At 41.9% G+C, this 25,162-nt stretch overlaps 1 protein-coding gene across 6 annotated transcripts in view; it reads right to left on the bottom strand.

Annotated features, from left to right (window-relative positions):
* Positions 1–25,162, bottom strand: part of tp73 (tumor protein p73) — a 240,321-nt gene that overhangs the window by 24,804 nt on the left and 190,355 nt on the right. For all 6 annotated transcript variants that reach the window (XM_048561879.2, XM_048561881.2, XM_048561883.1 and 3 more), the window contains one exon: positions 2,015–2,201. In XM_048561879.2, coding sequence (XP_048417836.1) covers positions 2,015–2,201 — 187 coding nt within the window. The remainder of the gene's footprint in view (positions 1–2,014; positions 2,202–25,162) is intronic.

Here is a 25,162-nt window from a genome sequence, read left to right as displayed (position 1 = left end):
CAACTAATGACGACAAATATTTCATACGCCTTCTTCACCACTACCTACTTACTCAGCCAACTTGAGGGATCTGCTCCCCCTGATCTTTGGTAATTCCCAGAGTTCTATCAATCATGGTGTAATCACCTACTTTGTTAGCTCTCCCAAAGTGAAGTATATTAAGCTTTCCCAGGCTAAATTCCTTTTGCCACTGCTCTGTCCACATGACCAGTCTGTTGATAGCCTCCTGCAATTTATTGCTATCTTCCTCACTATCCAACTAGTTTTCATATCATCTGCAAACTTCTTGAACATCCCCCGCTAGACTTAAGTCCACATCATTAATGTAAACCACGAACAACAAAGGCTTCATCACCGAGCCCACTGGAACTCCACTTCGGCCCATCAAGTCTGTACCGACATAACTACCACCAAAAGTGCACTGATTTCAATTTCCTGCACTTATCCCCTATCCTTGAATGTTATGATACTTGAAGTACTCATCCAAATATTTTTTAAAGGTCGTAGAGTTTCCACCTTTTCCAGCTTCCATAACCTTTCCGGGCAGTGCATTCCAGATTTCCTCTATCCACTGAGTAAAAATGTTTTTCCCAAATCCCCTCTAAATCTCCCACCCCTTACTCTAAAGCTATGCCCTTTTGTGATTGACGCATCAACCATGGGGAACAGCTGCAGTCTATTCACCCTACCTGTATCCCTCATAATCTTATATAGCTCAATCATGGCCCCCTTCAGTCTTTGCTGCGCTATAAAAAACAATCCAAGCTCATCTAGTCTCTCTCCTTTTAGCTCAATTTCTCTATCACAGGCAACAACCTTCTTTGTACACCCTCTAGTGCTACCACACCCTTCCTGTAGTGAGGTTACCAGAACTGCAGTTGTGGCCCGACTAATGCTTTGTATGACTGCAACATTGCCTCAGACAAAAACAGAAATTGCTGGAAAAGCTCAGGAGGTCTGGCAGCATCTGCGGAGAGAAATTAGAGTCGATGTTTCGACTTGAGTAATCCTTCTACCTTCTAAGGAAGGGTCACTTGACCCGAAACATTAACTCTGATTTCTCTCCACAGATGCTGCCAGACCTGCTGAGCTTTTCCAGCAATTTCTGGTTTTGTTTCTGATTTACAGCATCTGCAGTTCTTTCTGTTTTTATCCAACATTACTTCCTTGGTCTTATACTCTATGTCATGGTTGATAAAGCAAGTGCCCCATATGCCTTAACTATCCTATTCCCATCCTGTGAACGAAAAGAAGAAGTTATCCTAAATCTAAGCAAGCTACGATCACTATCTCCAAAATGCTACCCTGCTGATATATCTTACATTCACCCAGGTTCATTTCCAAATATTAGGTCCAGTGCTGCACTCCTTGATGGGCTTTCTTCGTACTGGCCAAATAAAATTGCTCTGAATGGATTTTAAGTAGTTCCTTACCTTGAACATTAAAACATTAGTTACTACTTGAGTAGTTAAAATCGCTTAATATTACAGCTTTATGATTCTTATATTTCTCTGAAATTTGATTACATATATGATCCTCATTGTTTTGGGATCTGTAGTATGCACTCAACAGTGTGTTTGCCCCTTCTGTGAATTTTATTTCTGCACATATGGTCACATTTGATTATCCTTACAAGGTATCACCCCTGTTCACTATATAATTGATACTCTGATCAATAATGTGACCCCTTCCTTCTTCTATCTCCGTGTCTACTTCACCTAAATACCCTATAACATACAAGCTATTTTGATTTGCAATCAGATAACTTGGTTTTCTTTGTCCCCTTTTTATGAGATTAAGGCATTTTGATCTCAAATAATGCATCAATTTTTTTTCTGAAAACAGAAAAGTTCCAAAATCTAGCACTACCTTAAACCCAAGATGGCTTAATTTGAAAGAGTGAACCTGTAGTCTAAATTTTCTAATTGGTGTTACTGCCCATCAGGGACTACTGAAGGGGACTGTAGTGGATAAGAAGACAGAGATTAATTACACTTTGGTAACGTCTACTCACCATCATTGAAGTCTCTGCCAAGTTCGTGATTGGGGCAGCGTTTCACCACTTCAGTCACATGCTCAGCCTTCTTATAGACCGGCATTGCACGCACCACACTACCTGGAGGTGGTGGTGAGGTCAGTTTCACCTGGATTGGACATGTTTTTGCAATTTGACAATACAGTTTCTTCAGCAATGGAGAGTACTAGAAAACAAAATAACACACAGTAAAGCATTAATTAAAGTGTGCTTATGTTTCTTCATAATTCCTTATTACTCAATCTTCCAAGGTATGTCAAGTGTAGGCCTTGAGGAAAATAAAGTTAAACAACTGAGGATCAGGATGCACAAATTTTATTTCGCTCACAGTTTAAAATCCTACATTCAGCCCTGGTTTGTATATACTGTTTTTTTATAGCCACACTGAAAAACCAGAATCCATTTCAAAAGTAGAGAAGTATGAGTTGGTTGGAGAATAGCACATACCCTAGTTTCTTTTCTATCTTCGCATTTTAGCACACACCCAGCCCTCTGAACAATATCCCCTACAGTCGTCTGATCTGTCAGTGAAGGGGACAAAGAGGGTCTAGGCCCGAAACATCAGCTTTTGTGCTCTTGAAATGCTGCTGGCCTGTTGTGTTCATCCAGCCTCACATTTTATTATCTTGGATTCTCCAGCATCTGCAGTTCCCATTATCACTGATACAATTTTAACCTTACTGCGAAGCCTCTATCAAAGATTTGGTTGGCTCAGTTTCCAAAAAACATAGTTTCACTCATGGCTTGATTTACCTTGGCTCCCAAGGCCCATCTGAACCGGTCGCAGATGCTCATCATGTTACTTAATGACAATAGATTCAAGCAGATAACATTGACATCATCCATTTAGAAGGAGAATTTAACTGAAATGCCTCCACTGTCTGAGATTGCTACTCCTCTCATGCCCAGATGGTTCCTGATGGACTTGGAAAAAGGTTCAATGCAAAATGCACGGAAGAGGGGAGAGAAGATGCCTGCTTGACTCTATACTTAATCAAGAATTTGATCCAATTATGGATTCACTCCCCAAACCCTAGTTTGGAGAGCACCCCATCATGTAGGTATGCAATATTCTATGAAAGACCATCTGCTGGTCAAGACTGATGAGGCAGATGTCCATCTCTCCGTCCCAAAGATAGGCATTGCATCCTGGAGAGGTGAGATCTGTTGATTACAACACAGGTCTGCTCTGGATGCATCTGGAGCAGGATTGATCCGATAGGCAATGACCTTGGACAGAATTTTGAACCCCACAGTGAGACGGGGTGCCAATTTCTAATTCCCGCACTTGTAAATGTAGATGATGATTCATTTTCTCATGGATTTTGACATGTTTCAGCCAGAAGCATACTTTCATGCACCCGAGCAGATAGGCTGATCCAGTCCCACAGAGTTGAATACAACTCGAACAATAGCTGTCACTGCCAGAAGGTTTTCTCTTTCCAAAGGACTCAAGGGCCATAGTCAGCTCATCCAGAATTAGTGGTTGGTCTAGATTCTCCAGCATACTATCATTTAAGACCTCCATGATAGGGAATAAGTGATGTGGAGGCTGCCCTGCCTGTGGGCTTCATTTCACATAATTTGGCATAAAATGATTTGTTGATCCTCAGCATTAGATTCCAATGACTTTCCCGAGCCATCCCTCCCTTCAGGCTCCTGATTACAAAGTGCTCTCTTGTACATTTTAGAAGAAGAAATGTGGGCACATTTCCTCATTCTGATAGAAGGACTGTGGGCTGGAATGTCATTCATGTCAAACAGCAAGGCTTGTTGACTCCTCATCTGTTGGAGCTTCTCCTCGATCTCTTTCAAGTGCAACTAAAGAAGGTTTTGCATGATTTCCTCGAGTAAGCACAGCTCCTCTCTTTTCGTCACATGGCTCTCCAACCTTTGAAATTCCTTCTGAGTTCCCCCATTAAATCTGGGGACAGAAAATTCACACTACGTTTCATTGATACTTGCCAACTCTCTGGTCTTCCTGTACATGACATTCAGCTAGCAGGAGGCAGTGATCAGAGAAGAACACAAGCTCATGTTGGTGGATCTGACTATGAACACATATTATACTAACAGGCATATCTGTCGCTCCATTTGCAGGACTGCCAGAGACATCATGCAGCTTGGCAGATTTACCTTTTCAATCAGGAGTCTAGGCATGTTGTCTAATTTGTTGTCAGCCCTGCCAGATCTTCTGGTCTTATTGATGTTGCAGCTGTAATCACTGCCCTGAACGATGGGGTTAGATGAAGCCAGTAGCAATAGGAACTCTTGAAGGAGAGCCAGCTGTTCACTGTTTTAGGTCAGAGTGTACATATTAATTAACTGGCTCAACACTTTGTTGTACATTACACTTGCTATGCGGAGGTGCTTACTCCTCCTACCTCCTTCACATTTGAGGTGTTGTCTCCCCACAGAGGGCAGAATATCTTGGCTAGAAGAATGTGAGTTATTTCCTCTCAAACAGACTGATGGCCAATGACACTACCATCGGATTCATTACTTTAGTAGTTGAGACGCAGTCTCACACAATCCTAATGAAACTCATGGTCAGCTTAAACCTTGGCCAGATAATCCAGAAACATATCAGGCTAAATCGTACATATTTCTGGCTAAGTGTAAGTTTTATTAAGTATCAGAGAGGATCCCTTACTCTAAGGCCTCATGAGATCTCTTACCGTACCTTACCAAACACATCTCATTAACTACATACCTGCTGCTATGGTGCCTCTCATGCGCAAATCCAGCCCCATTCACTGTTCCTAAAACAACCTGCCAACACCAGAATATCCTAGAATGGACCAGCATCCCTGATGTTGGCACCATCTTTAAAAGGCCATTGTACACCCAGAGAGGCACTGTCTATTCCTTGTCACCACGCATGTTTCCTGGCATTTGTCCTGAACATGGGAAGGAGGGGAAATTGGTGCCCCACTTTGGAGGTCCTGCCAGATGGAGTGCTACTGACATAGGACGTCCTCTTCTCCCAGGACACTCAGTGAAGGCCGTAATATCAGATCATGCTAACCTACTTATGAGATTTCCACCCAGTTCACTGCAGTCTCAATCACGTGAATGAATGCAATGATATACAGAAGGTTACCTTCTTCACCATCAACACAAGTGCCACCATAGTCTTTCTGAAGACTAACATTAACTCTATCTTTGCTACTGGAGATACTTCCACCATGGCTCATGCTGTATTAGTGCTACTATTGTCTGCAATATCTTCCGTTACTCACTGTCATCTACCTCCATCCTGACACCACTAACTCTGCATGCCTGTTGTACTGTCTATTCATGCACTCAGGGCACCTCCCAACATGCACCCAAAGTAAAACCTGCCTGCATCCATCTCCTTTATAAATTGGTTTTCTCTCATTCCAGGTGCTGCCCACAGTATGGCAGAAAAAAGGTCAAGAAGTGGATGAGCTGCCTGACATTTGGCTCCTCACCCCTTATGAAGAGAAGATCCTGACTCTACCATCCTGAGCAGCTGACTGAACACGTCATGCCATTGGAGACAGAATAACCAGGGTGGGGAGGCTTTGATTATGTTGGTTGCTTTCCCGAGACAGCAGGAAGTGTACATGGAGTCAATGGAAGGAAGGCTAGTTTTTGTGATGGACTGGGCTGTATTCACAATTTCTTTATTTTCTTACAGTGTTAGGCAGAGCAGTTACCACACCATGCTGTGATGCATATGCATAGGATGCTTCTATGGTACATTTATAAAAATTGGTAGGAGTCATTGTGGACATGCTAATTTCCTGAGCTGTTTGAGGAAGTAGAGGCATTGGTGTGCTTTCTTGACTATTGCGTTGATATCGATGGACAAAAACAGATTGTTGGTGATATTTACTCCTAGGAACTTAAAAGCTCTCAATGGCCTCCACCTCTGCACCATTGATAGACACAGGGGCATGTCCACCACTCTGCTTCCTGAAGTCAATGACCAGCTCCTTTGTTTTGCTGACATTGAGGGAGGGATTGTTGTCTTTACATCATGTCACGAAGTTCTCTATCTCTTTCCTGTACACTGTCTCGCTGTTGTTTAAGATCCGACATTGGTGTCATCAGCAAATTTGTAAATAGGATTAGAGCTGAATTTGGCCACACAGTGATGAGTGCATAAGGAATAAAGTAAAGGGCTGCGTATGTGGTCTTGCGGGGCATCGGTGTTGAGAATTATCTAGGAGGAGATGTTGTCGCCTATCCTTACTGATTGTGGTCTGAGGGTCAGGAAGGTGAGATCCATTAGCAGAGCGGGGAACACAGTCCTAGGTCTTGGAGTTCAGAGTTGAGTGTGTATTGTGACTGTTTTTAATAACTGAAGAGAGAGGCTGAAAAGTGATAGGTTTAATACTGTAGTAAAAGGTGGGGAGGAGAAAGTGAAGCAGAAAGGAAAATCAGGAGGAAGTGGAGAACAAGGAAAATTAGAGATCATAAAACAGAAGGCAATGGGGATGGTAATGGTTATAAAGAAGGTCAAGATAAGTCCAGAGTAGATGCTAGTCACAGAACAAAATGGAAGACAGAGTTCATGAACTGAAGTTGTTGAACTCAATGGCGAATGCAGAAGGCTGTGAAATGTCTATATGGAAAATGAGGTGCTGTTTCTTCAAGATAACAAAGTGTGAAGCTGGATGAACACAGCAGGCCAAGCAGCATCTTAGGAGCACAAAAGTTTCTTCAATTTGTGTCGTACTTCACTGGATTACTGCGGTAGACTTATAACTGAAATGTGAATTACAGAAAGATGGCAGTACAGGCGGTCCTGATTTATAAATGCCCAACTTACGAATATAAGAATAAGTTCAGCCAGGCAGATCAGGGTGGTGATGGAAGAGGATGTTCCAGCTGCAGTTCAAGGAAGTAGAGGAGAGCCCTCAAACTATCCATGTGGGGTCCACAGGTCATTGACTCATAGAGCTGTGCAGCATGGAAACAGACTCTTCAGTCCAACTTGTTCATGCAGCCCAGAAATCCTGAATTAATCTAGTCCTATTTGCCAGCATTTGGCCCATATCCCTCTGAACCATTCCTATTCATGTATCCATCCTGACATCTTTTAAATGTTGAAATTATACCAGCCTCCACCACATCCTCTGACAGCTCATTCCACACATGCACCACCTTCTGCAAGAACACGGTGCCCCTCAGGTGCCTTTTATATAGAACATAGAACATAGAACATAACAGCACAGTAGAGGCCCTTCGGCCCTCGATGTTGTGCTGACCTGCCATACCAATCTGAAACCCATAAACCTACACAATTCCATGTACGTCCATATACTTCTCCAATGACGACTTAAATGGACTTAAAGTTGGCGAATCTGCTACCGTTGCAGGCAAAGCGTTCCATACCCTTACTACTCTCTGGTTGGACTCTGGTAGGAGTCATGCTTGCACATCGTAATCTTTCCCCTTTCACCTTAAATTTATACCCTCTAGTTTTGGACTCTCCTAGCCTGGGAAGAAAACCTTGACTATTCACTCCATCCATGCCCGTTACGATTTTATAAACCCTCAGCCTCTGATGCTCAGGGAAAAATAGCCGCTGCCTATATAGCTTCTTACTATAGCTCAAACCCTCTAACCTGCCAACATCCTTGTAAATATTTGCTGCACCCTTTCAAGTTTAACAACATCTTACCTATTGCAGGGAGATCAGAATTAAATGCAGCATTCCAAAACTGGACATAAGAGAAGAGGCAGCAGTTAGGGCCAGGAAATTGGAAAGTTTTGAAATGCCTTAGGGTGTCAGAAGATTTGCAAATATAGGTGGGAAGACGCTGAACAAAAAGACAAAAGACTAGGGTCAAGATGGGAAGACAAGATAGACTTGAGGTTGGAGAAAATAAGCTTGGTGGGGTGGGGGTGATGGTGGTAGCTGCAGAACAGGCTGAAACACAGGCTAGGCCAGTTTGGTTTGTGGATTTTGGGAAGAAGGCAGAAGTAACCTATGCAGGGTTAGAGAATCTTCCAGCATGGTGTGGAGTTAAATTTGCAATCAGAGATGAAATCTGACAGATCCAATCTGACAGTTCCTTTACTGTCAGCTGTTACGAATGTGGTTTTCAAATTTTTAATTCTGACCAAGTTCTTTTCTGTGCTTTTTCAACCAGACACAGCATTAGGTGAAAAACAATATGGGAAGAAATTTCTTCTGCATCTGTAAAGTTGTATGGAAACACAGCAGAATCTTGATTCTCGAATAGTATCTTGAAAGCAATAATATATTTGAGGGATCATATGACCTATGATTACTGCTGGCTTGGTAAACAAATCAGTACTGTAAACACAATGTTTAACCTTTCTTGAATCATTGATAACCTTTGATGTTTTTCCTTTTACAATCCTCTTCTGTGAAACCACCAGAGGAGGTTTTATTTATTAATTTGCATCCTGACAAGAAAATGCAATTTGTTTTGGGATTTAATTTTTTTGCTTTAATAATAGTTGGAATTGCAGTAATATCAGAAAGGACTTAATTGATAAATCTAAAATAAAATTATTACTCATTACCTAGTGTAGAGTTCAAGGAAGTGGGAGCCATTCTTTTGTACTGCACAAAAGTGACAATTGCTTCATAGTGCTGGACACCAAACACTCAACATTACATTCTATCATTGGGGAAGGTCTGCAGAGAGATGCACCATGAATATAGACTTTTTTAACAACAACTACAACAACTACACTTCACCTGCAATTCCAAGAATCTAGTCTACTGCATTCGCTGCTCACAATGTGGTCTCTCTACATTGGGGAAACAAAATGTAGACTTGGCGACCACTTCGCAGAACATCTACGTTCAGCTTGCAAAAAAGACCCTGAACTACCTGTTGCTTCCCACTTTAATGCACCACCTTGCTCCCTGGCCAACATCACTGTCTCCAGCTTCTAGTGAAGCCCAGCGGAAGTTGGAGGAACAACACCTCATTTTCCGCTTGGGGACCCTACAGCCCTCTGGACTCAATATTGAGTTCAATAATTTTAGGGCCTAAACTCTCCCATGTCCCAGGCCCCCACCCCACAAACCAGACCTTGTTACCACATAGCCTCCCTCTAAACACCCTCTGTTTTTAGTCACTAACAGTCCCCATTAACAACTATTCATCCTCCCAGCCTGACTGTTAGCAACTCCTTTGTCTGTCAAACTGTCTTTCTCTCTCTTTGGGCTCTATCCTATTGTTTACTCCCTACCCCACCACCTCCCTATTTTCTGCATATAAACTGACATTTTCCCAGCCACCATCAGTTCTGAGGAAGGGTCACCGGACCCAAAACATTAACTCTGCTTTCTCCTCCACAGTTGCTGCCAGACCTGCTGAGCTTTTCCAGCAACTATGTTTTTGCTCCTGATTTACAGCATCCGCTGTTCTTTTGGGTTTTATTATAGATTTTCAAAAATCACTCATGGGATGTGGCAGTCACTGGCTAGGGCAGCAATTATTGCCTATTCCTAGTGGCCCTAGAAAAGGTGGTGGTGAGCTGCCGTCTTGAATCATTGCAGTTCAGTACAGGGCTTTGCCTCAATGACATTGAAGGAGTGGCGATAGATTTCCAAGTCAGTATGGTGAGCAGTTTGGAGGGGAACTTGCAGGTGGTGGTGTCCCCTTGTATCTGCTGCTCTTGCCCTTCTAGATGCCTTTCACCTGACAAAGAAGCAGCACTCCAAAAGCTACGGTGTCATGTAACTTCTGACATTGTCCACCCCCGTCCAAAATTGGCACCTCCACATTATAGATGGAAGTGGTCAATTCCATCTTCATCCAAAATCAACACAGGTATGCTTTTCAAAAAGACCTCACTAGCTGATGATCTGGAAAGACGGTCCTGACTCTTTCTCCCCTTATCTATCTCATGCATTTAATGCCTGCTGAAAAGCTAATTGCTTTTGATTTGTAATTTAGCACAAACAGGAATTCTGCTCACTGTGGCTGGAAACCGCAACTTCTTACCAACTGAATCAAAAAAAGAATTTTGAATTAAACTCTACTTCAATTCAGATAAGCATATTGTACAATCACTAATGCATTTTCCAAGTATAATGGCTAATTTTTAAAGAAATGAACAAAAAGATACAACAACAGGACTGCAAATCTACTCATGCAAAATGATTTAACTATAACGCTGAGCCAAATCAAACAAGTTTGGTCATGTCCAAGGAGGAGATAATCACTGTCTTCTGTCCACACACTAGACTTTGAAATCCAGTTTCCACCACTTTGAAATTAAACCCTCATATTTTATTTTCACTCATGGGTACAACAGTCACAATGCATGGAGGTCTCCACATTATCACCAGCATGCTTCAGCATGCCTTTCTTGAGAAGAACCCAGAACTTCACCTGGAGCATACTGTTTCCTGACTTTTCAGCAGTATTTGTATCAACATGTAGAGTAATGCAGTTACATGATAGCATTTGACAGGCCATAAATTGCAAACGGCTTTTAATCACAGACTGCCACATGGAGACCTAATTATGCAAACTCCCCACACATGACACCCATAATATAATGCCACTGTCCTGGGTTAGCTAATCCGAGGGCCCTGGGCAGTGGATGAGTTTCTTGGTCCTGAACACAGTCAAGTGACCCCTGCTGGAAAGTTATGAATATTGAATGAACACATATTTCGGACTGGATGCCCTCCACTGATACCCAATTTATTCTACATATTTACGAACAGCAAGTTAATACATTCAAGAAGGGAGGGGAGGGTCCAAGATTAAATCATTGTTAGCTACATCACAGTTGATAACATTCATTACTTAGTCAGCAATATTGTGGGTTCAAGTCACACTCCAGAGATTGGGGGCACAAAAATCTAGGCTGACACTCGGAGCAGTGCAGAGGAAGTAATGGACTGTTGGATGTGCAATATTTTGGATGAAGCATTAAACTGATTCCCTGTTGATATTGTCAGCTGAATAAAATATATCCTATCACTCTACTTTGAAGGAGAGCTGTTCTTGTTGTCCTGGAAAATTCTTATTCCTCAATAAGCATGACTATATAAGAACAGATTATCTGGTCATTATCAGATTGCAATTAGTGAGAGCTTGGCTGTGCACATTACAACAATAAATACACTTCAACAGTATTTCATTGGCTGTAAAGTACTTTGATTCATTCCGTGGTTGTGAAAGGTACTATAAGAATTCAAATCTTCCTTTTCCTTTAACTGCATTCTGGCAACAAAGAAAGCTGATATGGAATCTGAGGTATGCAATAAGTTAACAAAGTGGTAACTTAGTAGGTGTAGCAAATATAACCAGTTGCGTTCATGCAAAATTCAATTTTCACAATAGTTGACTGTTGGATGTTTTGATGCAATCATTGCACATTTCAGGTGCACATCAGGACCTTCAGGTTAGGTCTAGTCTTCTTAAAGAACTAGACATGAGATTCCACTGGACTGTTGAAGGAGAGCAACAAGTTCTCCTGGCCAAACAAAGTCCTTCAAATAAGACCACCATTCATTTCATTACTGTCTGTGGGATGTTGTTGACACTTTTACACAAATTTACAGCAGTAATTCAAAGGCGCAAAGTACTTGACAGAACTATCAACATCCTGGGGGATACCACTGGCCAGGAACTGAACTAGATAGGCCAAGTAAATACTGAGGTTTCAAGGCCAAATCAGAGGCTAGGGATCTTGATGTGAGTAATTTACCTCCTGACTCCACAAAGTCTGACCATCAACTACAAAGCCCAAGTCGGGAATATGATGGAATATTCCTCACTTACCTCAATGAACATAGGTCCAGAGGTATTCAAAACGCTTGAACATCAAGGTTAAAGTAGCTTACTTGATTGGGACCCCCATCCAATACCTTATACCTTCACTTCCTCCATCACAGACACACAGGGCATTATTGTTTGCCATTTACAAAATATAACTCATCACAACTCCTTCAACAGTAACTTCCAAATCTGTGACCTCACCCTCAAGGACAAAGGCAGCACATGCATGGGAGCACCACCATCTGAAGGTTCTCCGAGCTGTACATCATTCTGGCTCAGAAAAATCTTGTTGTTCCTTCAATGTCACAGGGTCAAATTCCTCTGATCTTTCCCATCTCTGACCTTCCAAGCTTACCACTTCGAAATGGCAGCAGAGTAGTAGGGCTGCGTGTGGGCTCTTGCCTAAGGTTCATCCACTCCCACATGATTTTTTTTTTCCCTTTCTTTTTACTTCTGCTCTTCTTCTTTCTTTTTTTGTTAGTTTTTCTTTTCTTTAGAGCCTTTTGTGGTGGGTTAGTCAGTGAAATTTGATTGGCGGCTAGAACAGGTCTCATGGTGTTCAGAGGGACCAGCAGTTATGGCTCCTCACGGTGACTGGAGGTGTTGGCAGCAGCAGCGGGACATTCTCCTGGAGTCAGGGCCAGCAGCAGCAGCAGACTTTTCAAGATGGCAGTGCTGGAAAGGCGACATCTCTGAGGAGGGCAGTTGGAATGGGACTCTTCGCAGTGGCAGCCTGGTCTGGCAATGGAGCCAGGGGCTCCTGTTTGCAGTAAGCCCGGAGCAGGGGCTCCTGGGTTGGCGAGAGTTGCAGTAGTCCCAGAGTGGGGACTCCTGTGTTGGTCAGTCGGCAGCTACAGCGATAGCAGCATGGTATGCCTGGAAGCAGGATTCTTGGCATCATCAAGGTGGCAGCAGAGTTAGAGGCTCCTGGGCAAGCGTGGGCTCAGTATGGGACCCAGCATTGCTGTCGGTGAGCTAGGCCCAGCGGCAAAGACATGGCACTTAAAGAGTGGAGACTCCTACGTTGGTGAGTCTAGTGGAGGCAACAGAAAAGCAGTGGAGGATGGGTGGCAGTGCAAGTGTCATTGGTGAGTCGACTCAGTGTTCAGGGCTCTTTTTCTGTTAGATCTTTTATCCTTTGTATTCTTGAACTTTTCAAAAAGGTGCTGGATTGTGGTGACAGTTGAAGCTTTTCACTGTATTTACTGTATTATTCACTGAAAAGTGCAAGTGACAATAAATAAATCATTCATTCAAGGATGGAGCCTGAGGCACTGCTGCTTGAGATCTGCACCGGAAAGCCTGTACGGTATTCATCAGGCTCCAGACAACCTACTTGAGCTGACACTTATTCCTGCCTTGTTGCAGCCACTGCTTGATAGCCACTGTTTGAGAGGCCACAGCACCCCTTCTTGCTGAGCATCACCACTACCATGGTCTGCCTGGATACACTGGAGCTTTGTCCCTTGGATGATTGTGATACTTTGGCCTTCCTCCCCATACTCATGGCCAGAAGGGTCATGACTGAGGTCAGTATATTCTCCTCCAAGACTACTACTGCCTTCACAAGTGTTTGCTTCTCATTCTTGGAACCATTATGACGTATCTACTCTGCACCCTCTTGAAGACTTTCACATCCATCCTAAAGTGTGGAGAAAAAACTGGATCCAATTCTCTCACTAAGCCTAACCAGTACTGTATAAAATGTTTCAGCATAACTTTCTGTATTTTTACTCCATACCTCTACTTATGAAGCCTAATACTCAATTTGTTTAGTTAACAACTCTCACAATATGTCCTGCTACTTTTAAATAATCTTTGCCCATGGACCTCAATGTTTCTCTTTGCCAACACATTTTTTTTAGAATTATGCCATTAAGTTAATCCCTTTCCTATGCCTTTCATCAAAATGCATCAGCCAACTCTCCTATGCATTAAATTGCGCCAGCCACTTGTCTGCACATTCTGCTTTGTCCTGTTGAAGTATATTTCCACCATCCACATTTTAAGCCACACTTGCAAGTTTGATATCATCAACAAATTATGAAATATTATTCTCATTCCAACATCTATATCATTTGTGTAAGAGAAAAATGAGTGGCCCTAGGACTGAACCTTGGGGAACACCACCATCTACCATCTTACAGTCTGAAAAACAAACATTTAATGTGTCTTTTCTGTTCTTAAGCCAAATTTTATCCAAGGACACATTTACCTTCCTATGTATTCGTATTCCATCCTAACCTGACAATTTATGGATTATAAGCATTGCCAGCCTTTCCAGTGTATCCTGCTTTTAAATTTTCACTGTATTGTTAGTTTACCATTTTGCAATTGCTCATGCTTTACCAGCATTCTCTTCCTTAGTAAACTCTAATACTAAGTACTCATTAAGAATTCTAGTTGTCCTGCACCTCTAAGCACGTCTCACCTTCTTTGTTCCTAATAGGCTCATCCATGCCACTTAATACCTACTTACTATTTTGATGATGGTAAAGATCCTAGGCTTCTCTTTTCTGTTAACTAACAGTGAAGTGACTTGTAAAATTGTTCAGGGAGAATAGCAGTTTAACAAAACAGTCAGTGTAATAATATGCATGTGTAAGGTGCTACATTTTGGAAGAACTGAAATATATACTGAAATTAATTAGAACATAGGTGAACAATGACAATCGTCAATAAAATTTTGAGTTTTATAAACTGTGGTGTAAAGAAGTAATGTTGAACTTCTGCAATTTTGGTTATGTCGCAACTAAATAGACTGTACATCTTAGTCACCTCATTATATCATACAATAGTCCAGTGAGGAAGCAGGCCGTTTGGCCCATTGAGTCCACAGCAACCCTCTGAAGAGCATCCCACCCAGACCCACACCCCTAACCTAGTTTTGTAGCATTTCCTGTGGCCAATCCACCTAATCTGCACATCTTTGGGCTGTGGGAGGAAACTGGACCACCCGGAATAAACCCATGCAGACACGGAAAGAATGTGCAATCTGTACACAGTTGTCCAAGGGTAGAACTGAATCCAGATCCCTGGTGCTATGAAGGAGCAGTGTACAGCATAGGTTCAAGACAATGATGCCAGAGATGGAAAACCATACCACCAAACGTCAAACAAAGGAACATTTCCACTGCAGTACAGAATACAGAACTTTGTGACATTCATAAGGGTTTTTATAGAGTGAAAAGGAAAAGACCAGCTTCTTTGGTACTTAGAATTGCTGTTAGCAAAAGGGTAGAATCAAAGGTTCAGAGAAATTTCTTGACACAAATTTCCTGCATGGAATGCTTTGGCACAAGAGGTATTAATCTGGAAACCATTTCAACTTTCAAGTCTGGTGCACTTAGAGAAGGCAACTTTTTTTTGCAGTGAGCACTTTTTTAAATAAATTATTTGTAGTAGATAGTTATGGGAGAGGGAAGTAGTGAGTTTTGGTTTGGTGCATTAGAGAAAAGCTTGTACAGATGTGACTGACTGATTTGATTTGACTTACTGATTTGATTCATTGTCACGTGTATTTATTACAAATACGTGAAAAGTGTGGTTTAGTGCCACCATTCTTCAATGCCATCTTAAAACACAGAAAATAAACCAAAACACAGAATACATAGCCAGAAAAATAAAACAATAAAGTTCATCTTATAGTCTTAATCTAAATAAAGTTGTGGTCTTTGGAACAACTCCTACTTCTCGCTCAGGCATGTGCCTGGATCTGGGCTCCTCCACTCCAATGCCTCGAGTCCTTGCTGCTAAACTGAGGACACTGGTGCAACCATGCTTCGCCACACTGCCGCTGGAATAGAGTCACCAATCTTGAGCTTCACCTTTCCATCACCAATGATGCTATCGCTATGAGTTCATGCTGGACCAACCTCACCTAAGCAGTCACAACTCACTGCTGTCACCGCTCCTGCCATTAGGCATCCAATCCTAGATGCAGACCTGGAGCCTCAGTTCAGTCTGCAAATCTAGACCAGGTGATGAAGCCTAAGACCTGCTCCCCGCTTGCCGGGAGACCTCAGGCTGGGGTACAGCTGTGTCTGCCTGGTTCTGGCATTGTTGCCACCGCCACCAGACACCTTCTCCTTCGTCATTTACTCAGCCTTGCCACTCCCCCAAACCATGCTTCCATCTTTGTCTGCCATTCCATGCAAGCTTGCTCTCCTGTATTACGTAATTCCCAGCTGAGAAATTAAATAAGGCTCCAGGGGTTGTGAGGAGAAATGAATCATGGCGGAGAAAATTTTAAAAAGAATTTCAGCGTCAAGCTGAACTGTCCAAAGGTTCTGCTACTTCAGAGGTAAACATATAATGTTCCAGAAATTGAGCAACAGTGGGTAGCAAAGAAAGCAAAGGCTAAATTATCTATGATAACAAAGTGTGAAGCTGGATGAACACAGCAGGCCAAGCAGCATCTCATTGGCAAGTTATTCTCCAGCTAGCTAGCTAATCTTTTTAATCATCAAAGACATCATTTTTTGTTTATTCTAACACCATCCCATTTTTAACAGGTAATTGGTGCAAGTCCTACCTTCTATCTTTTCTTCAGATCAACGATTATATATATTATTTTAGTCAGAAATAACTCTCTTTGTAATTCAACAGTGCAAGCCAAATCCTTTATGAAATGTGTTAGGAATCTGGTGCACTTGGAGAAGGCAGCCTCTTTTTGTAGTAAGAACTTTTTAATAAAAAATTTGTAGGGCACAGCTGGCAAATGACAATAATGGGAATCCCCTCCTTGTATTTAAGGCGTCTCATTATCTTTGTGGCTTTGATAAACAATCTATTGACACTGCCTGTAAGGGGACTGGGTAATTTTAATGTGTTATAGCAGACAAGTTTCTAGGCTGCTGAAACTCTTAAAAGACTTTAATTCCTCCAACACCTGGATATCCTTGAGGCTCTGAGGATTGAAAGCTCAGACCCCCCCGGAGTAGCTTTGTTAAGGCTCTTCTTGTTTCTTGAAAGGTTTCAACATATTTTTCCTCTGATCTAGTCAGAAAGCATTGGCTTCTCTTTTGGGAAAGTTGGGACTTGCTTTAATTTTGAAAAGACAAACAGCTCTGTTGTACCAGGTTCTAACATGCACACATTTTGAATAAGATGAATTGTGCCTGTCTCATTTAGAACACATAATGGCTCCTTACATATGGCTGCATTCCATCAGCAGAATCACATATAGAGATAGATAGTCAGGCTGAACTTTGAAAATAACAGAAAAATCTCGATCCTTGAGTTTCTGGTAAAGCTCTTGGTTTTAGGAAGAGCCAAGGATTTTGATCAGGTCTTGAGCCAAACTTCATTATTTACATTTGTATGCTTATCTATCTCCCTCTTTTTACTTTAGCAGTCCATCACGCTGTGTTTTGGGCTTTCTAACTACACCAAAGCTTTGTTTGATTCCTGCTCTTTCTTAGCCACAATTTCAAAGCACGATGGGGTAGCTTGTTATGTTAAAGTGGTAGAAGTACAGGTTTTGTATCATTCTCTTTTTTTACCTTGCCTCTCTTTTTACACTCTAAACAGACCACATAAATTGATTCACAGATAGCTTTTGGCTTGTGAAAGATTAGAAGAAGGCAGGCATCGTTCAATCACACTGAAGAGACACTAGTGACAATCTAGTAAGTTCTTCCTCACATTCTGTAGGTCAATATAAAACCAAAGTTTAAAGACAGAAGTTAAAGCAAGGCTCTGATACGCTAGAGAACTGCAAAAGAAAAGGGAAATAAGAAGCAGTGTTTCAAGGCCGAAATTAATTTAAGGCAGAAACACAGGCCTGGATTTTCGCTGAGTTGGGTGAATTGGGGGGGGTCTTTAAAAGTCTTGGGCAGGTCCTGATTCTAACAATTTTATACAGTGCCTCTCAAAGGAGCAGGCTGCTGTAGATAATAAGCCTGCAACTGACACCCCCTGCGTAAACAGCCAGTTCACTTGCTGGGATAGTGAAGTTCTCTGAAATTTTCATGGTGTTGTATCAGCTTTTAAAGGATATTAGCTCACAGTATCTCAGAGGTGTCATTCATCCAGATACTTCAAACATCAATAGAAGAAACTGCAAGTGTCTGTACTCTCTGAATGTTCGGTAAAAAACCATTATGTAATTGATAAAAGAGATAAGAAAGCTATAAATCAAGCTATGCTTCCCCTTGGGCTCAGACATTTCAGCAGACTAGGTGCTCAGCCAAGCCTCATCTTGCATTCAAGCCAAACTGTGGGAGTAATAAATGTTATGCAAAATAACCTCCTTTAGCCAAAGTACCATTAGAATAAGGAACTTCCTACTAGAAAGACTAGTTCAGTTAAGTAGCATGGATGCATTCAAGGATAAGCTAAACAGACACATAGGGGAAAAGGGCCTGAGATATGGTGGTAACCTGAGATGAAGAGGAGTTGGGGGAAGCTTCTGTGGTGGATACAAGCAGGCATAGGTCATTTGGTCATTTTAAATATCATCTTTTTGCAGGATAGATTCAACGTAATTCAATGTAAAGTAATGAAATATCTAAGATTAATCAAATTTTTATTATACAAACATTTGGGAGTTCTGGGAATTGGCAAGCTTTGGAGTATTTAACTAATTTCATGAGTTCAAACCAGACAGTGACAGATGCACAATCTGTCCCATGTCTGAACTGATATTCATTCCTGTGTCTCTCCACCCTGAAGAGGTAAATATTGAGGAATTCACTCCTTCCTTTTGTGGCTGCTTTTCCCACATGCTTCAGATATAAGCTGAATTTAATGAGAGTGTTGCAAGGCTGAAATTCCTGGGTTTAATCTGGTGTTGATTCAGAGGGTGAGGATTGAAACTAAAGACTACTGAAAACATCTCTAATTATGTTCATTCTCTGTACAGTGCTCATGAATGACCAAATTTAACTGAGCTACTGCGATGATTCTCAGCCAGATCTAAACTTTATCTTGTTGGTTACCAGTCACAGCAATTCCAATGCCAACAATGATTAAATGTTTGTAAATTCCAAGCTTTCCCTGAGGTTTTGGGCAGTACTTTACTGTTCCCAGTGTTGGGGTCAAGGAAAGTGGGAGGTTATAAAATGCTGGACAGCCTCATCGACTGGCTCCCCGATATGATCACACTACTTGGAAAGTTTGCTAACAGTGGGAATGGCAGCTGCTCAGCAGCCCTTTGATCAGAGGCAGATGGCAACAAGGGCAATATTTTTTGGTCTCCAGCGTCATGCTCATATGTTGCTTACCCCCGACCCCTCCATCATGTGTGGAGGTGATAAGCTGCAGACAGACTTCCACTCTGTGACTTCCTGATGACAAAAACTGAAAGAACTACAGATGCTGTAAATTAGGAACAAAAACAGAAGTCGCTGGAAAAGCTCAGCAGGTCATAGAGTTCATACAGTAATACAACATGGAAACTGGCCCTTCAGCCCAAACTGGTCCAAGCTGACCATGGTGCCCACTCAGCTAGTTCTAATTGCCTCCATTTGGTCCATATCCCTTTAAACTCTCCTCATCTATGTACCTATCCAAATGCTTTCTGAATGTTGCTATTGTACCTGCCTCAAACACGTTCTCCGGCAGCCCATTCCAAGCACTTTCTACTTGAAGAAGTTGCCCTCAGGTCCTTCTTAAATCTTTCCCCTTTCACACTAAACCTACGCCCTCTAGTTTTCAGTTCCTCAACCTGGGAAAAAAAATGTATGCATTCATCCTATCCATTCCCCTCATGATTTTATACACCTTGATAAGGTCACCCCTCATGGGAGAGTTTAGGCCCTCAAATTATTGAACTTGATATTGAGTCCAGACGGCTGAAGAGTCCCCAAGCGGAAAATGAAGTGTTGTTCTTCCAGCTTGCATTGAGGTTCACTGGAATACTGCAGCAAGCCTGAGACAGATGTTGGCCAGGGAACAGGGTGGTGTGTTAAAGTGGTTGGCAACTGGAAGAATGTAGATGTTCTGCGAAGCAGTCACCCAGTCTACACTTTGTTTCCCCAATGTAGAGGAGACCACATTGTGAGCAGTAAATGCAGTAATCTAACTTCAGAGAAGTGCAGGCTTCACCTGGAAGATATATTTGGGCCCTTAGATACTGGGGAGGGAGGAGGTAAAAGGGCAGATGTTACATCTTTGCTGGTTGCAGGGGAAGGTGCCGTGGGGCTGTGGAGTCTATTGGGAGTGAAGGAAGAGTGGACCTGTGTGTCCCGGAGGGAACATTCCCTGTAGAAAGTGGACAAGGGAGGGGAGAGTGTTTGGTGGTGGCAGCTCATGAAGGTGGTGGAAATGGCATCTGATGATATTTAGGATGTGGATGCTGGTGGGATGGTAGGTAAGGACAAGGGAAACTCTATCGTTGTTGCAGGAGGGAAGAGAAGGGGTGAGGGCGGAGTGCGGGAGATGAGTCGGATCCAGTTGAGGGCCCTGTCGACAACGGTGCTGGGGAATCCACAGTTGAGGAAGAAGGTGGACATTTCGGAGGGTCCCTTGTTGAAGTTTGCCTCACCTGAGCATATGCAACAGAGACGGAGGAACTGAGTGAATGGGGTGGAGTCTTTACAGAAAGTAGGGTGCAAGGATATGTTGTCCAAGTAGCTAAGAGAATCGGTGGGTTTATAGTGGCTAGTTTATCCCCAGAAGTGGAAACAGAGGTGTCAACAAAGGAAAGGGAGGAGTCAGACAGACCAGGTGAAAGTGAGGGAAGGAAATTGGAAGTGAAATCGATGAGCTTTTCCAATTCTGGACGAGAGAGGGAAGCAGTACTGATGATATCATTGATATATCGGAGAAACAGTTGTGGGTGGGGGCTGGATTAGAACTGGAACAAGGAATGTTCCACATACCCCACGAAGAGACGGGCATAACTGGGGCCCATGCAGGTACCCATGGCCATCCTTCTGACCTGAAGAAAATGACAGAAGTTAAAAGAGAAGTTGTTGAAGGGATTGCACATCCATAATAAAGAGGAGGCAGCTGGAGCATGCATACTGGAAAGTTTGAAACTGGCATAAAGCATCAGAGGAATCACAGGTGTACGTGGGCAGGGACTGAAGACCAGGGGAGAGAAGACTGAGTCAAGGTAGGAAGAGATGAGTTCTGCGGGGCAAGAGCAGGCTGAAACAATCGGACTGCCCCAACAGTTCTGTTTTTGCATTTTTGGAAGAAGGTAGAAGTGAGCTGTATGGGACTGGGCGACTAAAGGGTTGGAGGTGGAGATCACCAGATGAAATGAGGTCAGTTACCGTAGTCGATACAATAGTTAACACTTCCTGATTATAGCTGGGAGTGTGAGGAGGTGTTGACACATTGGAGCTGTGGTTCTAAGGGCATAGTACCTGCATCACAGTTCTGATGTTGCTCAAGGCTGGCACTGATGAACACTGTCCAAAAAAAGGAAAAACTGGATGTTGCATTATAGCGTCAGTCTTCTGACAGTAGCAGAATGGCATTAGTGGACTTCCATTAGCTGGGCTAATTCCTACAGTATTTGTCTTTGATTTAGGTTATCATTTGTCAAACTTAAAACTGGCTAGAAGAAGAAACAGGGATAAGGGGTGATGGGTGGGGGGAGGAGTGCAGAAGAGTGGATTTAGTTAACTGTTGTCCTCCAGATGAGAATCTTTTGATAAATTAAGTAAATTGTTTGGTGTGGAGGGCAGAAGGGGCACTGGAAACTGATTGTGTGATGATAGAAACAAATAACATCTGTTGGGTGAAATTCAAAGTTTTGTTCAGTGTAGCAAACCTCATTCCTCAAAATTAAGTTTAAAAATTGTTTGTTTATGTTGAATTTACAACACAGAAAAAGGCTATATTGCCACCTGGACTATGCCAGTGGTAATGTCTCATATAACTTTTCTCCACCTTACTTTTCACTCTATCAGCATTCCTTTTTTTCCTTTCTCCTTCATCCACCTAACTAGCTTCCTCTCAAATTAGTTAATGCTAAATGTCTTTATTACTCCATGTGGTGACAAATTTGAACAAGGTTTCAATCCTGGTTCAGTAAATCAGGGATTATATGCGATAGTAGGAGCTGCCGATGCTGGAGAATCTGAGATAACACGGTGGGAAGCTGAATGAACACAGCAGGCCAAGCAGCATCAGAGGGGCAGGAAAGTTTGACGTTTCGGGTCTCTGATACTGCTTGGCCTGTTGTATTCATCCAGCTTCACACTGTGTTATATCAGGGATTATGTGCATTGAGTTTGTTAAGCACTGAGAAAATAGATGTTCTTCTACCACAATAAATATTTGTGCACAGTCAAGTCAAAATGCCAGAGTTCTCTGGTCCAGATTTGGACCAAATTTTTCCTAGACCGTCAGGAAGCCAGCCATCCACACAGCTCAATTATTCACTTTCAGACAAGTTCCTCACACTGTCTGCCTGCTTCCTGAACAGTTCTCAACATGTCTTTCCAACCTTTAGTAGGGGAGTAGAAGGTAGCAGAATTGGATATAGCTTACGGCACAGATTTTCCAGCGACTCGATGCTATATATGGATAAACTAAAGATAAAAAGAAATCAAATTGCTCTGAGGTGCATATTATAAGTTACGAGTCATGACAATGTAAACTTTTAAATATAGGTGCTTCCAACATTTAATAAGGGATGTTAGGGATAATGTAACACTGGAATTACTCTTTTTTTCCACTTTAAAAACAAATAGCTTAGAGGGTTCAGAGTTGGTTAAATGCTCTAAGCTCCTTTGTCACAATGTTCTTACTTGCCTGTTTGAATTGTGCAGTGGAAAGTCATCAGCATTTGCACTGTGGAAATGATGGTACACTTCAGTGCAATATTGAGTTATGTAATATACTGTCGGAGGTGCTACTTTTTGGGTGAGATAGTAAATCAAGACCCGTACTAAAGTGGGTGTAAAAGATCCCTTGTTTTATTTAAAAATGTATATAAGAATAGGGGAGTTGTCTGGTGTCCTGGTCACCCTCCCACTACAATAGTGTCCATTAGTACGAATGGTCCTGATGTCCTTCCAAGGTTGCAGTTTCTCTGACTGGATCTGTAGCTTCAGAAACATGCCCACCATCTCTAATTATTGAAGTTGCTGGAAAAGCTCAGCAGATCTGGCAGCATCTATGAAGAAAAAAAATCAGAGTTAACGTTTCAGGAAGGGTCATTGAATCCGAAATGTTAACTCTAATGTTTTTCTTCAGAGATGTTACCAGACCTGCTGAGCTTTTCCAGCAACTTATGTTTTTGCTTCTGATTTACAGTATCCGCAGTTCTTTCGGATTCTATCCTTGATTATGCAACTGCTGCTAAGACAGCCTTCCAGAAAATTGCATGGGAGACAATGCTGTCAATGAATCCAGGGCCAAGATTCAAAATGTGGCTGACTCACGATTATTTACAAAAATGTTAATATTCTGCCCAAAATGTCAGCCTAGATACTAGAATTTTGAAAGTGGCAGTTCGAACCAATGTTTGACTCAGAGTTGAGAATGCAATTGATTGAGCCAATTTGATGAATATAGTACCAGTGTGTGTACTGTGTTACCAAAACTGGTTTGAAATTGGATCAATTAATTAGGTTTGGGACCCTTGCAGCATTGAAAGAAAATGCTTGTCTTTTGGGTATAAGTTGGATCTGAGTCCAGGTTCCCAAGATATGAAAGGACAATATAGTAATTGACCTAACTATTTAGGATGTCTACTGTAATAAACATCATCCTACACAGGCCTCTTAAGGCAACATATGTGCATGCACGTAGAGTGTTGTTTTGGTAATCAGAGTTCACTACATTAGTTCAGATAGCACATGGAGGAATGTAAGCAATTCCACAGGGAGGACGAGAAAATCAGAAAAGACGACACTCCATGCTGCTGTGTTAGCAGAGGTTGAGGAATAGCTTGTAATACAGAAACAGCTAAAGCTACACTGTGGGTCAACAGCTGAATAGAAGAATAAAATATAGCTTGTTTGCTCCAAGCAGGAAATTGTTCACACTCTGCCTCTCAGCATTTCTGTCAATTATCAAGGGGACAAGTGAGTTACTAGAAAATATGGCTCTAAGTTTCTTCAGTAAAATCAGATATTATCTCTTATTTCCGTTTGCTAAAAGGAGCCAAAAGAACCTGGATTATGGAGACAGAAACAAAATGGTTGCATGCACTATTGAATAGTGTTGTAGAAAAAAGTGCTACAGCAAACAATGTCCGACAACTAAAAATTCACCAAGTTTTGTATTTCTTATGGAAATTTATAGATTTACAGTTAATTCAACAATAACAGTTCAAATGAAGTGTTTCACTTGCATGGCATCCTGTTTTATAAAACTGAAAATATGTTCTTATACAATTTCAGTGGATTAAACCTGTTCCCATTTTGTCCAGTTATATGGAAGTCTAATGGACCAAAACCTTTTCACTGCTTGCTATTCTCCAGAAATTCCAACTAGACTAACCACTTTCCACTTATTCCCACTGTAGAGAAATCATTGGACCAACCAGTTTTCAATTCACTCCTATTGTACAGGATTCTGATGAGTCAATTCCTTTTCCATCATTCTCACTGCAAAAAAATGTTTCAGTTTATATGTAACACCTGTTTTTCCTTGAATGGTTTTCTTTTCAATACAGAGAGGTGCATTAGGTTCTGGAACAGCTCAGCATTGCTTATTGGAATCTCAGATAAATTACGGAGTTACTTCCGTGACCTCGGCAATTATCAAGATCAAATGTAATCTGGGCTAGACACAAAGTTGAAAAAACAGTGCAACACTTCCCTCCACTTTAAATTTAACTCATACATGTTCGTATTGGAAATCTGGTTCCACAGATTTAAAACCAGTTGGGTTATATGTTGAAATAAATAATTCTACCCACCCTGGAAAAGGGATAACAGCACCAACCCACTCATCTTCTTCCCAACCCAGTATCAACTGTTTTGCAAAGAAGTGTGAAAGACTCTTAGTAAATACATTTGCTCATTTATGTATTAGATTAACTTACCCACCTACATGTATCCGTTTGAATCAGCAGAGGTGGCGGAAGCAGGCACATTAACAATGTTTAGGGTGTATCTTGCTAGCCATGTGAATGGGAGGTGAGCAGAGGGATAGAAAGGATAGGGCAATAAGTAGCTGGTCTAATTAGGCTTGGTGGACCAAAGGGCCTGCTCCTGTGCTGTACTGTTTTGTACTGAATGGCAACAAAGTGGCAGTTACTGTTTCAATGTCTTCCCTGCCATTAAAATTATTTCACATGCAAATAACCCTATGTTTCAATTAATATTTTATGAATTTACATACAAAGAAACTCCATAATGACTAAACACATTGAACACAGTGAGGACTGCGTAGTGCAGACAGCTCGTATACTTTTCTTTCACCTCTGAAGCCTGTGCTGGACTTTTTCATGACGAATCAC

This window comes from Stegostoma tigrinum, chromosome 28 (assembly GCF_030684315.1).
Source record: "Stegostoma tigrinum isolate sSteTig4 chromosome 28, sSteTig4.hap1, whole genome shotgun sequence".
Lineage (NCBI taxonomy): Eukaryota > Metazoa > Chordata > Chondrichthyes > Orectolobiformes > Stegostomatidae > Stegostoma > Stegostoma tigrinum.
This window is presented reverse-complemented; position numbering and strand designations above follow the sequence as displayed.